This window comes from Eriocheir sinensis, unplaced genomic scaffold (genome assembly GCF_024679095.1).
Source record: "Eriocheir sinensis breed Jianghai 21 unplaced genomic scaffold, ASM2467909v1 Scaffold574, whole genome shotgun sequence".
In the NCBI taxonomy this organism is placed as follows: domain Eukaryota; kingdom Metazoa; phylum Arthropoda; class Malacostraca; order Decapoda; family Varunidae; genus Eriocheir; species Eriocheir sinensis.
The window spans coordinates 97,385-115,564 of NW_026111914.1; the positions used below are offsets into that span (position 1 = coordinate 97,385).

The following is an 18,180-nucleotide window of genomic DNA, read 5'->3' on the forward strand; positions in this document are numbered from 1 at the left end:
CTTTGCACTTATTGGAAACTTGATTAAACCACCTAACTACCATTGCCACTTTCCCTCATCTCTTATTTCCCTTGTGACATCTATATACTCCTCTATTACCTACTCTCTTCTTCTTTTTCTTCTTATTTTACTACTTTCTACGCTTTCTTTTCTTCTTTTTCTACTATTCTTAAACCACATAATTACCGTTGCCACCTTCCCCCATCTCTTATTTCCCTTGTAACGTCTATATACTTTTCTATTACTACTCTCTTCTTCTTTTCCTACTTATTTCACTACTTTCTACACTTTCTTTTCTTATTTTTTCTACTTATCTTCAACCGCCTAAGTACCATTGCCTCTTTCGATCAATCTCTATATTCCCTTCAACGCCTATAATCCTCCCTTACCATATCTCTTCCTAAGTCTTCTTCTGTCCTTTACTGCTCCTCCATTGTACTTTTTCTCTTCTCTTTTCTTCTTTTTTTCTGCTCATCTTAAACCACGTATAAGTACCATGGCCTCATTTCCTCTGTCTCTTAATTCATTCCCTTGTAACGCCTTTGTTTCTTGATTATCTGCTATCTTTTTCTGGTTTTTCTGTTTCTCTTTCGTCAGTGCGCCTTATCCTAATCCTCATTTTCTCTTGATATTCGTTCTTATTCGTCTTCTTTTTCTACTTATCTTTCCTCAGTGCGTCTATTTCTATCCTTATTTTGTCATGTTACTCGTTGGTGTTTTCACGGTGAGGATGGAAGGCGCGGTGAGATTTTCGTCATTATTATAAGACATTTTCGCTTCTCACATCACCTATTTCTAAAGGTCAAAGAGGGGGTCAGTCGGGTTCTAATAAGTGTTTCGTCTGGTTCACGGTACAGAGGAACGGTCAAACTACCACGTACCAGGGTCATAAAACTACTACTGGAAATGCCCCAACCTCCTACGAAAGCCTTGTCAAATAGGTGTTCTTGGGCCACGAAATGTCTTATAATATGCGACCCCATGTGTGCTTCAAACTTTTCGAACCGTGAGCTCAAGTCTTATTTGTAAGCCTCACCTCTCTAACTACCCATTTGGAAGTCTCTCTCTCTCTCTCTCTCTCTCTCTCTCTCTCTCTCTCTCTCTCTCTCTCTCTCTCTCTCTCTCTCTCTCTCTCTCTCTCGTACCATTTTGTGTCTCGTTATCAATACCAAGATCTATAGTAACAGGTCTCCTCACTTTACCTCCACTGCGCAGCCTGTGACGTCAGCTGGCTGTGAGACAGTGAGGAAGACGGGGAACTATTCTATATTCCCCGTTCTCTCATTGCGCTGCCGTTCTCTCTCTCTCTCTCTCTCTCTCTCTCTCTCTCTCTCTCTCTCTCTCTCTCTCTCTCTCTCTCTCTCTCAAGAATACCCCATATTAGCCCCCAGATGTTGATGCTGTCATTATTATTATTAGTAGTAGTATTGTGTGTGTGGTGTGTTTACTCACAAACGCAAATGTACGCATAACAGCTATAATATTTTGTATATCTCGCTACTTCATATTTTTTCTACATGTAATTCTTATAATGTGCCTTGTCAATGGCTATGAGTAGATACCCTCTACTCCATTCTTATTACTAGCTTACATGTGTGTGTGTGTGTGTGTGTGTGTGTGTGTGTGAGAGAGAAACTGGGAGCGACTGCCAGCTAGCTGTTACTACACGGAGGTTGGAAGAGCGACTGACCCCATCGGCCCCGCTGAACCTACCCTCGAACAGCCTGGTGACGTGAGTGCGCCAGCATTTGCGAAAATATGTCGGAAATGAGGAGACCTGGTACTGTAGATCTTGATCAATACGTGAGGAAGCGACGGCCTAGAGAGTGAGTATTTAAGCTATATTAACCCTTACTTTCCGTACTTTTGAGACCTTTCATTTGGCCCGTAACCTGAGACGCTTTCAAGAGATTCGATCGGGTTCTCACATGTTTTTACGTTTGTGATGCAGAAGCCTTGTCCAACTACTACTAGGCTTTTAAAATTACCCTCCTTGGAAATACTAACAACCTCTACGGAAGCCTTATATTATGTGGGTGCGTAAACTCCGACGTGTCTGAGAATATGACTCAAGATATGCTTTTAGTGAATGTTGACGAGGTTAATAAACTATCAACTGTGATCTCTGCAGTATTTTACTTTAAGGACTAGTATTTACTCTATCTCTGTATTCATTCCCATCTAGTGCTTGGGCAGTGTTCTCCGTCCCCACATTTTATTGTCTTATTGTCCAGGGGGAGGTACCGCCCCCTCCCTTGTTGTGCTTTCCTTCCTACCATTGTATCTTTTTAATTCATCCTGCCTGGGGGTTGGGATGGCATGTTCCTCCCTTCTCCCTTGTTGTTTACCTGCAACAATAAACTATCAATCAATCAATCAATCGTAAGATGGGATGCCACACGAAACAGTGGCCCCGGCGATGACTGAAAATTATTGTCAGCTTATAGGGGCGGACGCGGCTTGAGCCCGGGTTCTCCAGGACGTTGCGCCCACAAGCTAACCACTCAGCCAACGCCGGCAGCCTCCCTGGTTTACTCAAGCAAACTAAGTAAAATAAGCAAAAATAAATTAACCGAGGTGACCAGTGACACTGAGGAAACCGTCCGCAGAGCCAAGACCGAGACCGAGATGACGTCACGCGTGTCAACAAGGAAGGGCCGCCGCGCCGCGCGACTCGAAGCGGGTTTGTTTCCCCACAGCCTAACTAGCCCCATAAAACCACCCAAGAAGAAGAAGGGTTTGTGTTGGCGAGACTCACGGGACGCTGCTGCAGGTGTGTGGCTCTGAGGGACGCCAGAACAGGCTGGAGGGGTGGGGGGGAGTGGCTGTGGTTTGTGCTTGCTCGAGGAGGAGCGTTAACCTTTTCTTGATCGTGATAAGTAATGCGCAGGTGCATGACACGCATATTTGGATTGGTGTCCGTCCGCCTCCCACGCCTTGTGGTGCTGCACACTCACCGGGCTGCGTGGTGTGTGTGTGCCTGTAAGGGTGCGGCCACACTGTACATGGTTTGCTGGGAGGGTAGAGGGTAGCGGGTCAGAGGCAAGAACAAACACATGTTATCTACTACGAGTGGCCATACAGGACGCGGGTAGCAGGTAAGCTTGGAGGGAACCCGCTACCCGCGTCCGGTATAGCTACTCGTATTAGATAACGTGTTTGTTCTTGCCTCTGACCCACTAGGCATTCCGCTACCCTCTACCCTCCCAGCAAACCGCGTGCAGTGTGGCCGCACCCTAAGAGTGTTCCGAGGTGCTGGCGCGGCGTCCGGCTGTGCTTCTCCCCGGCACGGCGCCCGAGATAGGCGTCAGGCACCCACCCACGGTCTAATCACATGCTGGACTAATTACCGCCAGCAAGTGAAATGCTGAGATTTTTTGCTCTTTCCTACTACTCCCCCGGTCCCACACGTCCTCTGCGTGTATTGAAACACATGAGAAATTATTGATATGGTAAATCTTAGGAATAGCGGCTCCTAGTGGGTGCGCGTTTGGGGCACGGTGTGGTGGTAATTGCAACATTTCTAGCACGTACAACGGAGTTTTGACAAGCGGACAGGCGTGTTTATGTCACAAGGGTGTATTTTTCCATGCTGGCCTCATGATTTCTTCCAAGTCAATGGGCGATGAGACTGCGAGCTCCGGGGTGAAGAAAGGAAAGAGCCTGCGCGGAAAAATACACCCCTTGTGACTTAAACACACCTGTCCGCTTGTCAAAACCCCGTCGTATGAGCTAGAAATGTTGTAATTACCACCACACCGTGCCCTAAACGCGCAACCGCTAGTAGCCGCTATTCCTAAGATTTACCATTGATATTTTGCAGCTCAGTCTTACTAATCTTTTACAATGATGTGTCATACTGGCCCCCCCCCTCCCCCTTCTGTTTGAGGCCAAGCTTCACAAACCCCCTTCTTGCAAGAGGACAAGCTCCTCAGGTCACCCATGTTCAAATTAATCTAGCCAATCTGGTTGTCATCCTAAGGGTTGGTAACTCAAGCCTGTTATGAGTCCATAGACTGGAGCATCAGTACTCAGACTTTACCATGACTCGGCTGCTAAGAACCAGTGAAGGTAACAACTATTGGTGTGTATTTAGTTTTACACCCATCACACTGCATTCTGGTCACTATGTAGGTGGCAGTCACCTTCTCCCCCTCTACTGACAACAACTGCACCACACAGTGTCTGACATGTTTATTGTAAGCAAACAACAAATCTAACCTAGCCTAACTACTGTATCTAACATACCTGACGTAACCCCCCCACTTCCCCCACTGCCAAAGTGGGATGTGTTAGGCTGTGGTAATAAAATTTTAATATCAATATTTAGATTTTTTTTATCTGGAGGCTTCTAATTACTGCACAGCATTCAAAGATCAAAATGCAACAATGTCAATATTTACCTTGTGTGAAGTGGCTATCATAAATTCAGTATATATTAGCCCTTATTTTTCTCACATATCTGATTGCACTCCTCATCTTTCTTTTTAGCCATTTCCCATGGAAATGGCTAAATAAGGGAGTGAAGGCACCCTCTGTTAGGAGGTGATGTTAGGTCTGGTTAGTTTAAAATCAGGGCTGTGAGGGGGGTGAAACCCTCTTCCTTAAGGAGTTGATGTTAGGTTTAATAATATTTTTTAAGTTAATTCTTTTTTATAAATATTTGTGATACACTTCTTAATGCGACTTTGTCAATGTGATGGAGGCAGCGATGCAACTCTGACAGCACCAGCGTCCACCATCCTGACAGTCTTGTGAGAGCTCGGGTGCCTATTTTTCCTCATTTCTGTACATTGTGAGTCTGAAACTTTTATTACTGTTGAGTTTGATTTGTATGCTATAGATATGCATTACTTTTTACTGGAGATAACTAGTTTTTGAGTCTTGAGAAAAATTTAGGAAACTAGTGACATTTGCTGAGAATAGTTTACACGTTAATTGAAAACACATCAAAATATACCAGAAATAATCAGTTTCTTTTGCTATTGTGAGAGGGGTGAAGTTATAGAAATGTATAATTTTTTCTGACATGTCTTGTTGTACTCTTCATCTTTCTTTGTAACCATTTCCCATGCAAATGGCTAAATGTGGGGTTAAAGGGGGGGTTATCGTTAGGCCTGGTTAGATTCAAGTGAGGGAGGTTGAGGGGAGTGAAGCCCCTCTGTTCATAGGTGTTAGTAGGTTTTATTTAAGTTCAGAAGTTTAATAATTAATGATAAATACTTGTGATAAACTTTGCAATGTTTTCAGTATAGCAGTTAAGGCAGCTATGCCTTGATTCAGCAATCATGGTGCCGCTGGCCGCTTCTGCCCCGGCGTCTCCCGGGACAGGAGCGGCCAGCGGCACCATGCTTGCTGAATCAACACCGTTCCCATGGCAAGGAGCACCTCCTAAGCACAACGTAGCATCTGTGTGTAACGTCCTGGTGCCACTGGGCCATGGCGATACGACATACATTCACACATTCACATGTATGTTATAATATACACATTACACTGTGCCACCACCAGGCTCAGGGACATTCACTAACAGTTCCCTAAAACTGAAGTCTAAAGAGGCAACAATAACCTCAGTCACACACACGCACACACACAAAAAGTCTAAAGGCACCTTAGACAAACTTTTTAAATTTTTCTCAGTTCCCCAAAATTCCCAAAAATTCAAAAATTCTCATGGAATGTTTCCCAGTTCAAAATTCTGGGGAACTTTACAACCCTAGTTATAGGTCACAGTTGCTTAGTGAGCAGAAGTTTAAGATACAATGATAGCCCTACCCAGTGGCCATCCATCAAAGCCTGAATGGTAGAGTAGGGAAATTTTCTGGATTTACCATGAGTAGGCTGACCGGCCTCCTATAACCTCCTCAAATCCTCGTGTGGCAGCCATGGATCCCAACAGCACGGATAGAGGTTGAAGTTTTGAAAGAGGAAAGTTACCAAGACATATAAATTAGACACTCCTTTTAGATAACAATTCTTGCCACAAATGTATGGAACCATTTGTATACATAGCAGGGTGTCTTCAGGGGTGGCTGATATTATTATTATTATTATTATTATTATTATTATTATTACTTTAGGGAAATATTTATCCTCAGGCTCCATAATAGTGCAGAGACATCAGTAAGCTTTTCCTTGGATTAAACAGGCATGGATCAGTGACATATGAGCGACCTTATCACTATCATTATTACCAGTGACCATTACTATTATTATTATTGTTATAGGGGAATGCTTGCTTTCAGGCTCCAGTGATTTGAAGATACACCATTTAGTTTTCTTGCTGCAGGTGACAGAGTAATGGCATAACCTGTGAGACGGCTGTTGGACACGTTGACAGCTGAGGGTCAGGACAGCTGCGCAGGATGGCGGCGACATGCATCATGAAGCAGGTGGAGGAGCGTCATGTGGCCAACGAGATCACCAAGTGCATCTGGTCGCCCAAGATGGACCTGGTGGCCATTGCTAACATCAAGGGTGAGATACTTCTGGCTAGTTAGTGGTTCTTGCTCACCCAAATCAACCTCTCTGTAACATTCCATATCACCCACAGCCCATCACCATTCAAATCATCCACTCCACTACAGTCCAAATCATCCACTCATTACATTCCAATTTGTCCACATGTCCTTACCCACTCTTCCACCCACTTTACTCACTCCCACATCCATCCACACACCCATTCCACCCAGCAAAGTATGCCTCACCCACCCACAATCATTCCACCTCCAGAAAAGGTTAACTTCACTCTTCCAACCACTTTACTTGCTCCCACACCCTTCCACACACCCATTCCACCCAGCAAAGTATGCCTCACCCACCCACAATCATTCCACCTCCTGATAAGGCTAACTTCACCTCCACTTCCTTCCACTTTAAACAAAATTATCCATTTATTCTTCCATCCTATTCACTCGTTTCCACACCCATCCCACTCACCCATTCCACCTTCACACCCACCCCATACTCCACACTTGCTATTCCACCCATTTGACTCCTTCCCACATTCATCCACTCACCCGTTCCATACTCAAACATACCACACCCACCCACAATCATTCCGCCCTCACACACCTACCATAACCAACATCCACCCCATACACCCTAAACCACCACACTCCCCACTCGCTATTCCACCCACTTTACTCCTTCCTACTTCCATTCCACACTCTTGATCATACCACACCCACACCCAGTCATTCCACCCCCACACAATAACTAAGCCTCCACTGACCTCACCATCCTCACCCACTTATCCCGTTCAAAAATTTTCCGTACCAATACTACCTCTAACTTCAGCTCTACAGGGTGTATTACTAAACATTTCGTCACCCAAGTTCACATATTTGACAAGGCTTTCGTAGGAGTTTGTGGCATTTCCAGAAGTAGTTTTATGACCCTGGTGGTAGTCTGACCCCTCTCCTGTACCATGAACCTAAAGAAACACTCATCAGAATCCGAATGATCCACACTTTGACCTTTAGAAATAGTTGATGTGACAAGCGAATGTGTCTTATAATACCGACCTACATGTCTAGTATTAGCTTACTGGTACTGACTCTGAACTCTATTATCCTCAGGTCAGGTGGCGATGCACAGGCTCTCGTGGCAGCGGGTGTGGGTCATCAGCTCACCGGGAGAAGGGGTCAAGGTCACAGGGCTGGCGTGGCGACCTGACAGTAAGATCCTGGCTGTCGGCTACTCATCTGGTATGTTGTGTTGGTCTTTTCTCAGCTAGTTGTTGTTGTTTTGGGGTGAGGTTGCTAATTCAAGCACACTGTTCCAATCTATTTTTATAGTACTCGGGAAGAAAACTACCATGGGAAATTCAGCTGAGATATAAAAATTCATGATGTTTTTAACCTGTCCGCTGCGATTGGCATGGATTTGGCCTTCACTGGTAGCCTGGTAACATATACTCCCAGGTCTTTCTCTGCCTCTGTGGTGGATAGTGGAGTATTTCCCATGTGGTATTGGTATGCTGGATATCCCCTCCCAAGGTGCAGGACTACATTTTTCTTCATTGAATTGTAGCAGCCACTTTTTGTTCCATTCTTGTAGCAAATCTGCAGTCGAGGGGTTAATGAGGCAATCTTTATTTTGTTAGTTTGTTTGTTTATCTACCTCGCCTTGGTTATCCAGTTGGCACTCATGGGAGGAAGAAAATTACTAACTGTGTAAAATTTAGCTTGGGGTATAAAAATTAGTGGTTTCATATTAACACGGTAACAGCGACGGTCCAAATTTGTGGCTTTACCATGTAGCAGCGACGGGCCAAATTTGTGCCATGATTTAAACCCCCAAAAATAGATATATATAAACTGATCACAAATGCTTCGATATATGTTATGAAATGTTTTTTGTGAGTGATGATTTTTTCTCATTTTTCTCGCTTAGAGGGACCATTAAGAAACATGATCCCCGCTGCTACCGGGTTAATTAGTCGATCTTTATTCTGTCAATATATAGCTTGTTTGTTCACTTTGCCTCAGTTTTTCAGTTTGTACTATATGTAATGGGGAAAAAAAACTGCTGTGGAAAGTTTATTGTACGGATAAGACTTAATGATGTTTTTTTTATAAGTCAGTCTTTATGTACATTTATGGTCATACCTTGCCTTAGTTTTCTTTTTTTTTTTTTTTTTTTTTTTTTTTTCTGGTACAAGTAAGTTGAAATGGTGAGAATGGACTGGCAAATACTACCTCACTTTTTACTCATATTTTTCACATTTCCTGGATCTTTTTTTCATGGCAGCTTTCCTAGTCCATTCTGAGGTACCTTTTCTAGTCCATTCTGAGGTACCTTTCCTAGTCCATTCTGAGGTACCTTTCCTAGTCCATTCTGAGGTACCTTTCCTAGTCCATTCTGTGGTACCTTTTTTAGTCCATTCTGAGGTACCTTTCCTAGTCCATTCTGAGGTACCTTTCCTAGTCCATTCTGAGGTACCTTTCCTAGTCCATTCTGAGGTACCTTTCCTAGTCCATTCTGAGGTACCTTTCCTAGTCCATTCTGAGGTACCTTTTCTAGTCCATTCTGAGGTACCTTTCCTAGTCCATTCTGAGGTACCTTTCCTAGTCCATTCTGAGGTACCTTTCCTAGTCCATTCTGTGGTACCTTTTTTAGTCCATTCTGAGGTACCTTTCCTAGTCCATTCTGAGGTACCTTTCCTAGTCCATTCTGAGGTACCTTTCCTAGTCCATTCTGAGGTACCTTTCTTAGTCCATTCTGAGGTACCTTTCTTAGTCCATTCTGTGGTACCTTTTTTAGTCCATTCTGAGGTACCTTTCTTAGTCCATTCTGAGGTACCTTTCCTAGTCCATTCTGAGGTACCTTTCCTAGTCCATTCTGAGGTACCTTTCTTAGTCCATTCTGAGGTACCTTTCCTAGTCCATTCAGAGGTACCTTTCTTAGTCAATTCTGAGGTACCTTTCTTAGTCCATTCTGAGGTACCTTTTTTAGTCCATTCTGAGGTACCTTTCCTAGTCCATTCTGAGGTACCTTTCTTAGTCCATTCTGAGGTACCTTTCCTAGTCCATTCAGAGGTACCTTTCTTAGTCAATTCTGAGGTACCTTTCTTAGTCCATTCTGAGGTACCTTTCTTAGTCCATTCTGAGGTACCTTTTTTAGTCCATTCTGAGGTACCTTTCTTAGTCCATTCTGAGGTACCTTTCCTAGTCCATTCAGAGGTACCTTTCTTAGTCAATTCTGAGGTACCTTTCCTAGTCCATTCTGAGGTACCTTTTTTAGTCCATTCTGAGGTACCTTTCTTAGTCCATTCTGAGGTACCTTTCCTAGTCCATTCTGAGGTACCTTTCTTAGTCAATTCTGAGGTACCTTTCTTAGTCCATTCTGAGGTACCTTTCCTAGTCCATTCTGAGGTACCTTTCCTAGTCCATTCAGAGGTACCTTTCTTAGTCCATTCTGAGGTACCTTTTTTAGTCCATTCTGAGGTAACTTTCCTAGTCCATTCTGAGGTACCTTTTCTAGTCCATTTTTAGGCCATTCTGAGGTACCTTTCTTAGTCCATTCTGAGGTACCTTTTTTAGTCCATTCTGAGGTACCTTTTCTAGTCCATTTTTAGGCCATTCTGAGGTACCTTTCCTAGTCCATTCTGAGGTACCTTTCCTAGTCCATTCTGTGGTACCTTTCCTAGTCCATTCTGAGGTAACTTTCCTAGTCCATTTTGAGGTACCTTTTCTAGTCCGTTCTGAGGCCATTCTGAGGTACGAGTAAGTTGGAATGGTGAGAATGGACTGGCAAATACTACCTCACTTTTTACTCACATTTTTAACAGTTCCTGGATCTTTTATTCTTGACTTCTTTCCCACGTCATTCCGAGGCATCTCCTTTTGGATTTGTTATGGTTTTTGTAAATATTGTGATGATGCAGTAATCAATGAAGGTACAAGGTTATATATGCTGTTAATTTTATTGGTAGCATTTAATTTTGTTAACAGGCTATGTGACAGAAAATGACAATGTATGTGTACGTTTGTGTTTTGAGATGTTACATAGTGATAGAGAAGAGACATCTGGCTCACCAACAACCAATCAGCAGCGTCCCCACATACCCAGCTTGGAGTTAAGGATCCAGCTGAATGGGCTAAAAGGGGGCAGGAACTGAACTTACTACTACGTACATTTTTTTCATGTCAAACGAGTTTTTAATGAGAAACCCTGCACTGGAGGAAAAGGGCAAGAAAATAATCGAGCGAGCAATTTACTGCAAGACTTAAGTGTGCCTTGTCTTGCAGTGCCACAGTGACCTTAGTTTTAGAGATAAGGCGCAAAGGTGGCGAACTAGATGTTTAGTGCAGGAATCAAGTGTATTCCAGTTCTTGAGACAGCCTTGTGTTGCAGGGGAGGTGGTGCTGGTGGACATCGAGGACAGCAGCTCCGTGCACAGGCTGAACGTGAAGGCCGAGGTGACGTCCCTCAGCTGGGCCGCCCACATGCCTGAGGAACCCACCAAGGAGGACACAATATTTCAGGTTAGGAGGAGAAGGAAAGTGAGGGATGGAAGGAACAGAATTATCATCATCATCATCATCATTTCACTTAACGTCCGTTTTCACTCTTCTGAGTGGTTGGACACTTTATGGCTCTCCTCCATTCTACTCTGTCTTCTGCCCAATGCTCATCCAATCCCATCAATGCCAAGTCTTCCTGTATACACCTCCACGTTTTCCTAGGTCTACCAAGTGGTCTCCTTCCTTCTATCTTCAATCTCTCCAAAACTCCCAGCACTGTATCCTCCCCTGCTCTCTTTACATGTCCAAACCATCGGAGTCTCCCTTCTGATCACCGTTTCCAGGTCCTCTACTCCACATCTGTTAGCCACATCTGCATCCACCTGATCCCAGCCATATACCTCAGCATTCTGCGATCATTTGCTCTCAATACTTCCATCGATTTTCTAGTTAGAGCCCATGTTTCTGCTCCATACAACATAACTGATCTGAAGGCCCGTCCACACGATCGAGCTTACCGCTTGTGCCCGCTGAAAAACTCGCTTATGCCTGCTGAAAACCTAGTAGTTTTTCAGCGGGCACAAGCGGTAAGCCCGTCAATGGCCAGACCGCTCGCCTGTGCTCGAGGGCACTGCTCGATTGTGTGGACGGGCCTTTATACACACTTGGTACACCCCAGCTCTGCTCTTAGAGGGATGCTATGATTCACGAGTAGACTCCATATTAATTTTCAAACCTCTCTCCTCCATTCCTTCCTTCCATTTATTAAACTTTTCTTTCACTTCTTCTGCTGTCTCTGCATTTACTACCAAGTTATCTGCATACAGCAGCTCCCATGGTGCCTCTCCTCTTGCTTCCTTTGTTGCCTCCTCCATTACTGTTATAAACAAGAGCGGGCTAAGGGCAGATCCCTAGTGAACCCACACTCCAATTTCAAACTCATCTGATGTTCCCACCACTGTTTTCATTCTCAATTTTGTACCTTCATATAGTCCCATCACTGATTCAAGCAATCTCTCTGGTACTCTTTGCCTTTTCAATGCCCATCTTATAATTGCCCTTGGTACTTTCGAAGGAACAGAATATACAGTATTTGTTTTAAACAAACTTGGACTCATGGCTAGGTTATAATATATAAATAACTCCATGGCACCTCTGTGGTGTAGTTAGCAAGCATGCCTTGATGTAGTGTACCTCCCTGATGTGAAAAGCCTCCCCAACTCACTCAGTGAGTGGGGTACCTCTTTGGCTGACTGGTTGATGGCCTGTTCTCACAGAAAGTGAAGCTGTGCTATGCACACTATGCCACCATGTGGCTTTCAGTTGCTTCTGACTGTTCACACCAGATGCATAGCTATGCAAGCAAGCTTTACATGCAGTGTGAACAACCAGGCCCCAAGGTCACAGCAGATTGTAAAAAAGTTGAGGGGACATGGGATGACAAACAACACACATATTTGTTCACTACATAAGTTACAAGGGCACGGAGGGTTTCTTGTGAACTGAGCTGGTGGATCTGACATCATTGTAATAGTCAATGATTAGCATTATGCATCAACGCAACCTGAAAAATGCAGATTGGGTATTGTTCATGATTAATTTATGCAGCTGACACCCCTGAGGAGCATCACAGGCCCATATTCTCAACATTTCAGGGCTTACGACCCCCATTTGGTAAGGTTTTTATAGAGATGTGTTAGTATTTCCATGAGTAATTTTTTGAGCATTGTGATTAGTTTGACAAGGCTTCTGCATCATGAATGGGAAAAACACTCATGAGAACCCAGCCAATCTCCTTTGTGGACTTTGGAAATATTCATGAGAGCCAAAAGCATCTGAGAATATGGGTCTTAGGCAAGATCTGGGAGGTGGAAGTGGGATGAAATCTATATAAAACTTGACACAGACAACATCATGCTCAGTGAATCTAAGTATAGTCGGTCCAAATTAGCTTGGCCAATTTGCACCGAGAAGCCCCTCTCCCATTCTGGCTAAGCTCCGCCCCCCTTTCACCTGATTGGCTGTTGATGACATCATAGATTGTATCAAAGACACGTACCAAATATATATGGTTGAGATAATCTAGCTTCTTTCATGATTAAAAAATATTCGAAACGTAATTGAATAACGACACTCTACTTAAACAATTAATGACATCACTTAAGAAACAAAGTACAATCATAATACTGCAAGTTTTCAAGAGAGAACGGGCCCTGCAAAATGAGCACTGAAGGTGATGACAGTAGGCTATCTATAAAGTAATGCACACTTTCCGTCATTATTTCCTACATAGCTCATTCACATAGGCATACCAAATATAATCACATAAAAAATATATTCTACAGTAGCTTCATACAAGTAGGAATCATTGTATTGAGGAATAAGTTTCGTATCTGTGGCTGTTGTGCTAAGCGTAGTACATACATAGCCTACCCGTCGCTCCAAGCCCCAGATACATATCTTATTCCTCAATACAATGATTCCTACCTGTATTCAGTTATTATAGAGTATATTTTTTAAGCGATTATATTTGGTATGCCTAACGAAGTGAAATTACTTTTATAGATAGCCCCCTACTATCATCTTTCAGTGCTCATTTTGCAGGCCCGTTTCCCTTGAAAACTGAAAACTTGCAGTATTGTACTTTGTACTTTTGGATGTCATTGATTGTTTAAGTAGAGAGTGTCGTTCAAATTAAGTTTTTTATTTTTTTTTTATGAAAGAAGAGAGATTATCTCTCAACCATATATTTGGTACGTGTCTTTGATACAATCTATGATGTCATTAACAGCCAATCAGGTGAAAAGGCTTTCGCAAATTGGCCAAGCTAATTTGGACCAACTATAGTTCAACCATTGCTAACATGACGGGTCAGAGCAACCTATCTTAACCCGGTAGCAGCGGGGGAGCAACCTATCTTAACCCGGTAGCAGCGGGGATCATGTTTCTTAATGGTCCCTGTAAGCGAGAAAAATGAGAAAAAATCATCACTCACACAAACCATTTCATAATATATATCAAAGCATTTGTGATCAGATTAGTATCATCTATTTTGGGGGGTTTATATCATGGCACAAATTTGGCCCGTCGTTGCTACCGGGTTAATGTTCACTAATTTGTATGCACCATTCCATTTAGTCCTTAGGTTGGGGGAAAAATATTCTGATAAATACTCTGGAAAATTGAACTGTAGCATAAAATGAAAGTCAAGAGAAAAGTTGTATCATCAATCTTTATTTTGACTTTCATTAATATACCTCAGCTCCGTTTTCCATATTACTTTTTTCTCTCATGTGTATACTAACTAAATGGAGTGCTGCACATGAATTGGCACACACATCTTTCTAGAAATAATATGCAGTAACAAGTTGCCTTTTGTCATGTCACATTACAATATTCCTAAAGAAATGTCTACCTAACATTTTATATACCTGCGAGCTTCACTACGTAGTACTCGTATCTTTACTTTCTTACATTTTCTTCTTCAGTCGTCATTAGTCAGTATGTAGTATGTACTATTAGTAGTATGTTTCTGTTTCCTCAGCAAAATGCAGTTCAGTGGATGTGTCATAGCAAGGCAGTACAATGTTACCCTCTCTCCCCAGGACACCTCCGACAGCTACCTTCCCCCATTGCCGTCCCTCTCCAAGACTTACACAGGAGGCACCGGGGAGGACCAGGAGGAGGGCTGGCATGAGGGGCGCCTGCTGAGGGACCAGACCTGCCTCACACTCCTCACGGTGGGCACTGCCGCTGCTGCTGTCCACCTCTACGCCTTTGGCCTCTTCCACTGTGCCACCGTGGAGCTTGGCGACACAGTGCCAGGTGCAGGGCCAGTACTGGATGCCACACCCTCCCATGACCTGCATTTGCTCAGCTGTATGTTAGAGCGGCAGGCTGGGGCAGGGCGAGAGGTGGTCCATGCCACGGTGGAAACCTTTGTGCTGTCCTGCCGCCACCGAGAGCTGCATGCCCTCGCCCGGCGGTACGGCCAGATCCTGGGGCTGATGAGCTATGCCAGCCACACCCTCACACTACTTGAGGAGGCCTGGGAGAGCATCTTGCTGGAGCTTGACCACAAACTGGCCGATTATGCTCGCATGGTGCCCGAGGGAGGTGTGGCAGACTTCCTGGAGCTCCTGGTGTTTGGCCGCACCTCCTCGGAATTTGAGGTTTTCCTGTCTAATGAACTGACTGAAAAGGGCCTGAAAAAGCTGGGCCACTCCATTGAGCTGAGCTACTCCAACATCCAGAAACTGGTGTTGAGAAATGTACAGGCGGTGGGCCAGGCGTTGGTGCACCAGCTGAGTGCATTAATGGGTCTGGCTCGCTGCCATGACCGCTTTGGGATGCTGGGGGTGGGAGTGGAGGAGGAGGCGGTGGGGCGGGCTGTGCAGGAGGCCGGTGCTTTTGTTCTCAAGGCGGTGGAGCTGCAGCAGGTGATAGATGCTGCCATGACCACCTTCAAGGCATTCCTGCGCTGGCTGTACGTGGTGGTGCAGCGGGCGCGGGGCGAGGCCGTTCCGGAGGACATGACCCGTGGCACCCAGCAGGACCTCACCTACATCGCAGAGTTCCTCCATGATGGCCTGGAGGACACCCCCACCAACCCTGCTGCTGCACAGGGCGAGAGGCGGCCACGGTTTCGTCTGGAGCGTGTTGGCCAGTACCTGAAGGATGCGCCGCTCTCCTGTCCTCCAGAGTCTGGCCCCAACCCCTGGGTGGCCTTCCTGGAGAAGCACCCGACCCTGGCCACACACCCCATCATCTTCCCGCACCACCGCGACCGCTCCCTCATGCAGGAACGCAACAACCTGGCCAATGTGTTGGAGGACATGGCCAGCCAGCCCGCCCGCGTGATCAGCGAGGCGATCAGCGTGGCCTCCTGGGTGCCCATCGTGGGGGTAGAGGAGGGTGCAGCGGTTGGGGTGAGTCAGATAAGCTGCCCAAGAGACTCTGCCGTCTACACCGTGGTGCTGCCCAGCCCTGGCCAGTCCACGCTCTACTTGGCCCGTTGGCCCACCACGCCTGAGTCTCTGGTCCGTGCCCCGTTAGGGCAGAGACCTGCCCACCATGTGGAGGCTATGCCTTTTGTGTTTTCACGACTGGATGGTGTGCGGAGTGGCTCTCAAGATCAGACGCCTGCCAACTCCCTGCTAAAGCTCATGGGTGCCCAATTCTACACTGAGGAAACTCTGTCCGTCCTGGCTCAGGACCCGGCTGACCCCCGTGTGGCTCTCTTCATCCAGCTCTGGGTGTTGGCTGCAGCAGGAGAGCTCAAACCACTTGCTATGTGTGGAGACCGACCCCTTGCCGAGGCCGGGATCCCACCCCGTGATGCTGCAGCGCTGGTGGACGCCAGTGGCTTTCGGCGGCTGGAGGGCGGCCCACTCGCTTCCTTGGCTGTGTCAGGCTCCAGAAAAGTTGCTCTCCTCCTCTCAGAGAACAGACGACGTGTAAGGCTGTTTGAAATGGAGGTGGATGAAGATGACGATGATGACGAGGATGAGGACACTGCTGCCCAGCACGAGTCCATCATGAATGCCTCGGGTGCATCCGACGATCAGGCCGATGCTCTGTAATGTAAGGACAGTTAAAAATTTTGTATAAATAAACAAACAAATTTATTAGACTTATTTTTATTTTACCTGAGAAAAGTTTTGATAAAATTGGCAAATTTAGGAAAAGCAATGCAGTGTGATGCACATACTGGTAACTGTGGGATGTTCAGCAAATGGGTGAGGGGGAGGAGGCTTATGGCTATGGGTAAGGAAATAAGGCACCAGGCAGGAGGAGGAGGTGGAGGAAAAGACAAGCCAAACTTACCAACACAAAAAAAAAGACTATTACCTTTACAATATCAAAGGAATCTCACTAACAGAAACAGCAACAACATGTATTTGTGTGTCTGTATAGTGTTGACTTAAAAAAAGCCCACATTTAGGTTGACTGAGATGACTTGCAGACTCCTGATGCATCTATGCTTTTTTGTGCTTACTGGAGAAAGCTTGATGAAGGTACTGAGAAGAAAACGGAGGGCTGCAAGGTGAAGGAGAGCAGGAAATCAGGAGTAGGGAAAAGAATGAAAACAAATTATTGGAAGATATACTACACCTATGTTATATAATGCCTGGAGTCAACATCCATGAGAAAACAGGAATAAAGTTGAAAACAAATTTCCAATAGATACACTACACCTATGTTATATAATGCCTGGAGTCAACATCCATGAGAAAACAGGAATAAAGCTGAAAACAAATTTCCAATAGATACACTACACCTATGTTATATAATGCCTGGAGTCGATATCCATAAGAAAACTGGAATAAAGCTGAATGAAGGGAGAAGAATGAGAAGCAGGATAACTTAGTATGCAGTGGATCTACACACTAATTAACATGACCTCTGAACTTTTCCATATCATAATAAAAATACTGATGTAAGCTATATAGTTTTAGGATTATTTTCTTTAACACATCATGGCAAAATATTAAAGTTAAATTGTAGTAGTAGTAGTAGTAATGGTAGCCTAGTGGTAGTAGTGGTAGTAGTAGTAGTAGTAGTAGTAGTAGTAGTAGTAGTAGTAGTAGTAGTAGTAGCCTAGTGGTAGTGGTAGTAGTAGTAGTAGACTAGTAGTAGTAGACTAGTAGTAGTAGTAGTAGTAGTAGTAGTAGTAGACTATTATTATTATTATTATTATTATTATTAGTAGTAGTAGTAGCGTAGTATTGATAACAGAAAACTAAATCTAACATCGAACACCATGCACAACACGAATATCTGATTTTTTTTTCAAAGATTAAGTTAATTACGGCTCAGCTTTTGTAAACTTACTCTCTTCCAGCGGGTAAAAGTAGCCCCTCTCGTGTAACCTACTGACTCGACGCCTGCAGGTGTTGGCGGCCTGGGGCGGCGGCCTGTGTGTGGCGCCTCGCTCCTGAAGACACGCCTTGTTGTGGTCAGCCCTCGAGACACGCGGTGACCTACGGAGGAATATGAATCTGTGTAATGCCAATATAATAATGATAGTAATGATAATACAATGACAGGCTAGCCCAAATAGAAGGCCAGTATGTATAGTTAAAAAAAAAGCCTTAAAGAACACCCTCAGACTAATATCAATAATGAAGACAAAAAATGTGAAAGTTCATGAATAGAGACTTGGTGAGTGTGTGCATCACATAACCGATCAAGTATCAAAGTATTGCAT

General features: G+C 44.6%; 1 protein-coding gene across 5 annotated transcripts; it reads left to right on the top strand.

Annotated features, from left to right (window-relative positions):
- Nucleotides 1-2,616: 2,616 nt before the first annotated feature.
- On the top strand, nt 2,617-16,597 carry LOC126993165 (anaphase-promoting complex subunit 4-like). 5 transcript variants are annotated; one of them, XM_050852028.1, is made up of 6 exons: nt 2,634-2,773; nt 4,710-4,795; nt 6,290-6,477; nt 7,581-7,709; nt 10,861-10,991; nt 14,576-16,597. In XM_050852028.1, exons 3-6 carry the CDS (start codon nt 6,366-6,368, stop codon nt 16,550-16,552), a joined length of 2,349 nt encoding a protein of 782 aa, XP_050707985.1. In that variant the 5' UTR covers nt 2,634-2,773; nt 4,710-4,795; nt 6,290-6,365; the 3' UTR covers nt 16,553-16,597. The 5 variants fall into 5 exon arrangements, with proteins under 5 accessions (XP_050707987.1, XP_050707984.1, XP_050707985.1 ...); XM_050852030.1 differs by lacking the exon at nt 4,710-4,795 and having other exon boundaries at nt 2,617-2,683; XM_050852027.1 differs by lacking the exon at nt 4,710-4,795 and having other exon boundaries at nt 2,624-2,773.
- The last annotated feature ends 1,583 nt before the right edge of the window (nt 16,598-18,180 follow it).

What these genes read in the sequence shown, in the direction of transcription:
- LOC126993165 (XM_050852030.1), top strand. Translation starts at nt 6,366, where the DNA reads ATGGCGGCGACATGCATCATGAAGCAGGTGGAGGAGCGTCATGTGGCC. An exon ending in GGCCATTGCTAACATCAAGG is followed by an intron (nt 6,478 to 7,580) that starts GTGAGATACTTC and finishes TATTATCCTCAG; the next exon opens with GTCAGGTGGCGATGCACAGG. An exon ending in GGCTGTCGGCTACTCATCTG is followed by an intron (nt 7,710 to 10,860) that starts GTATGTTGTGTT and finishes CTTGTGTTGCAG; the next exon opens with GGGAGGTGGTGCTGGTGGAC.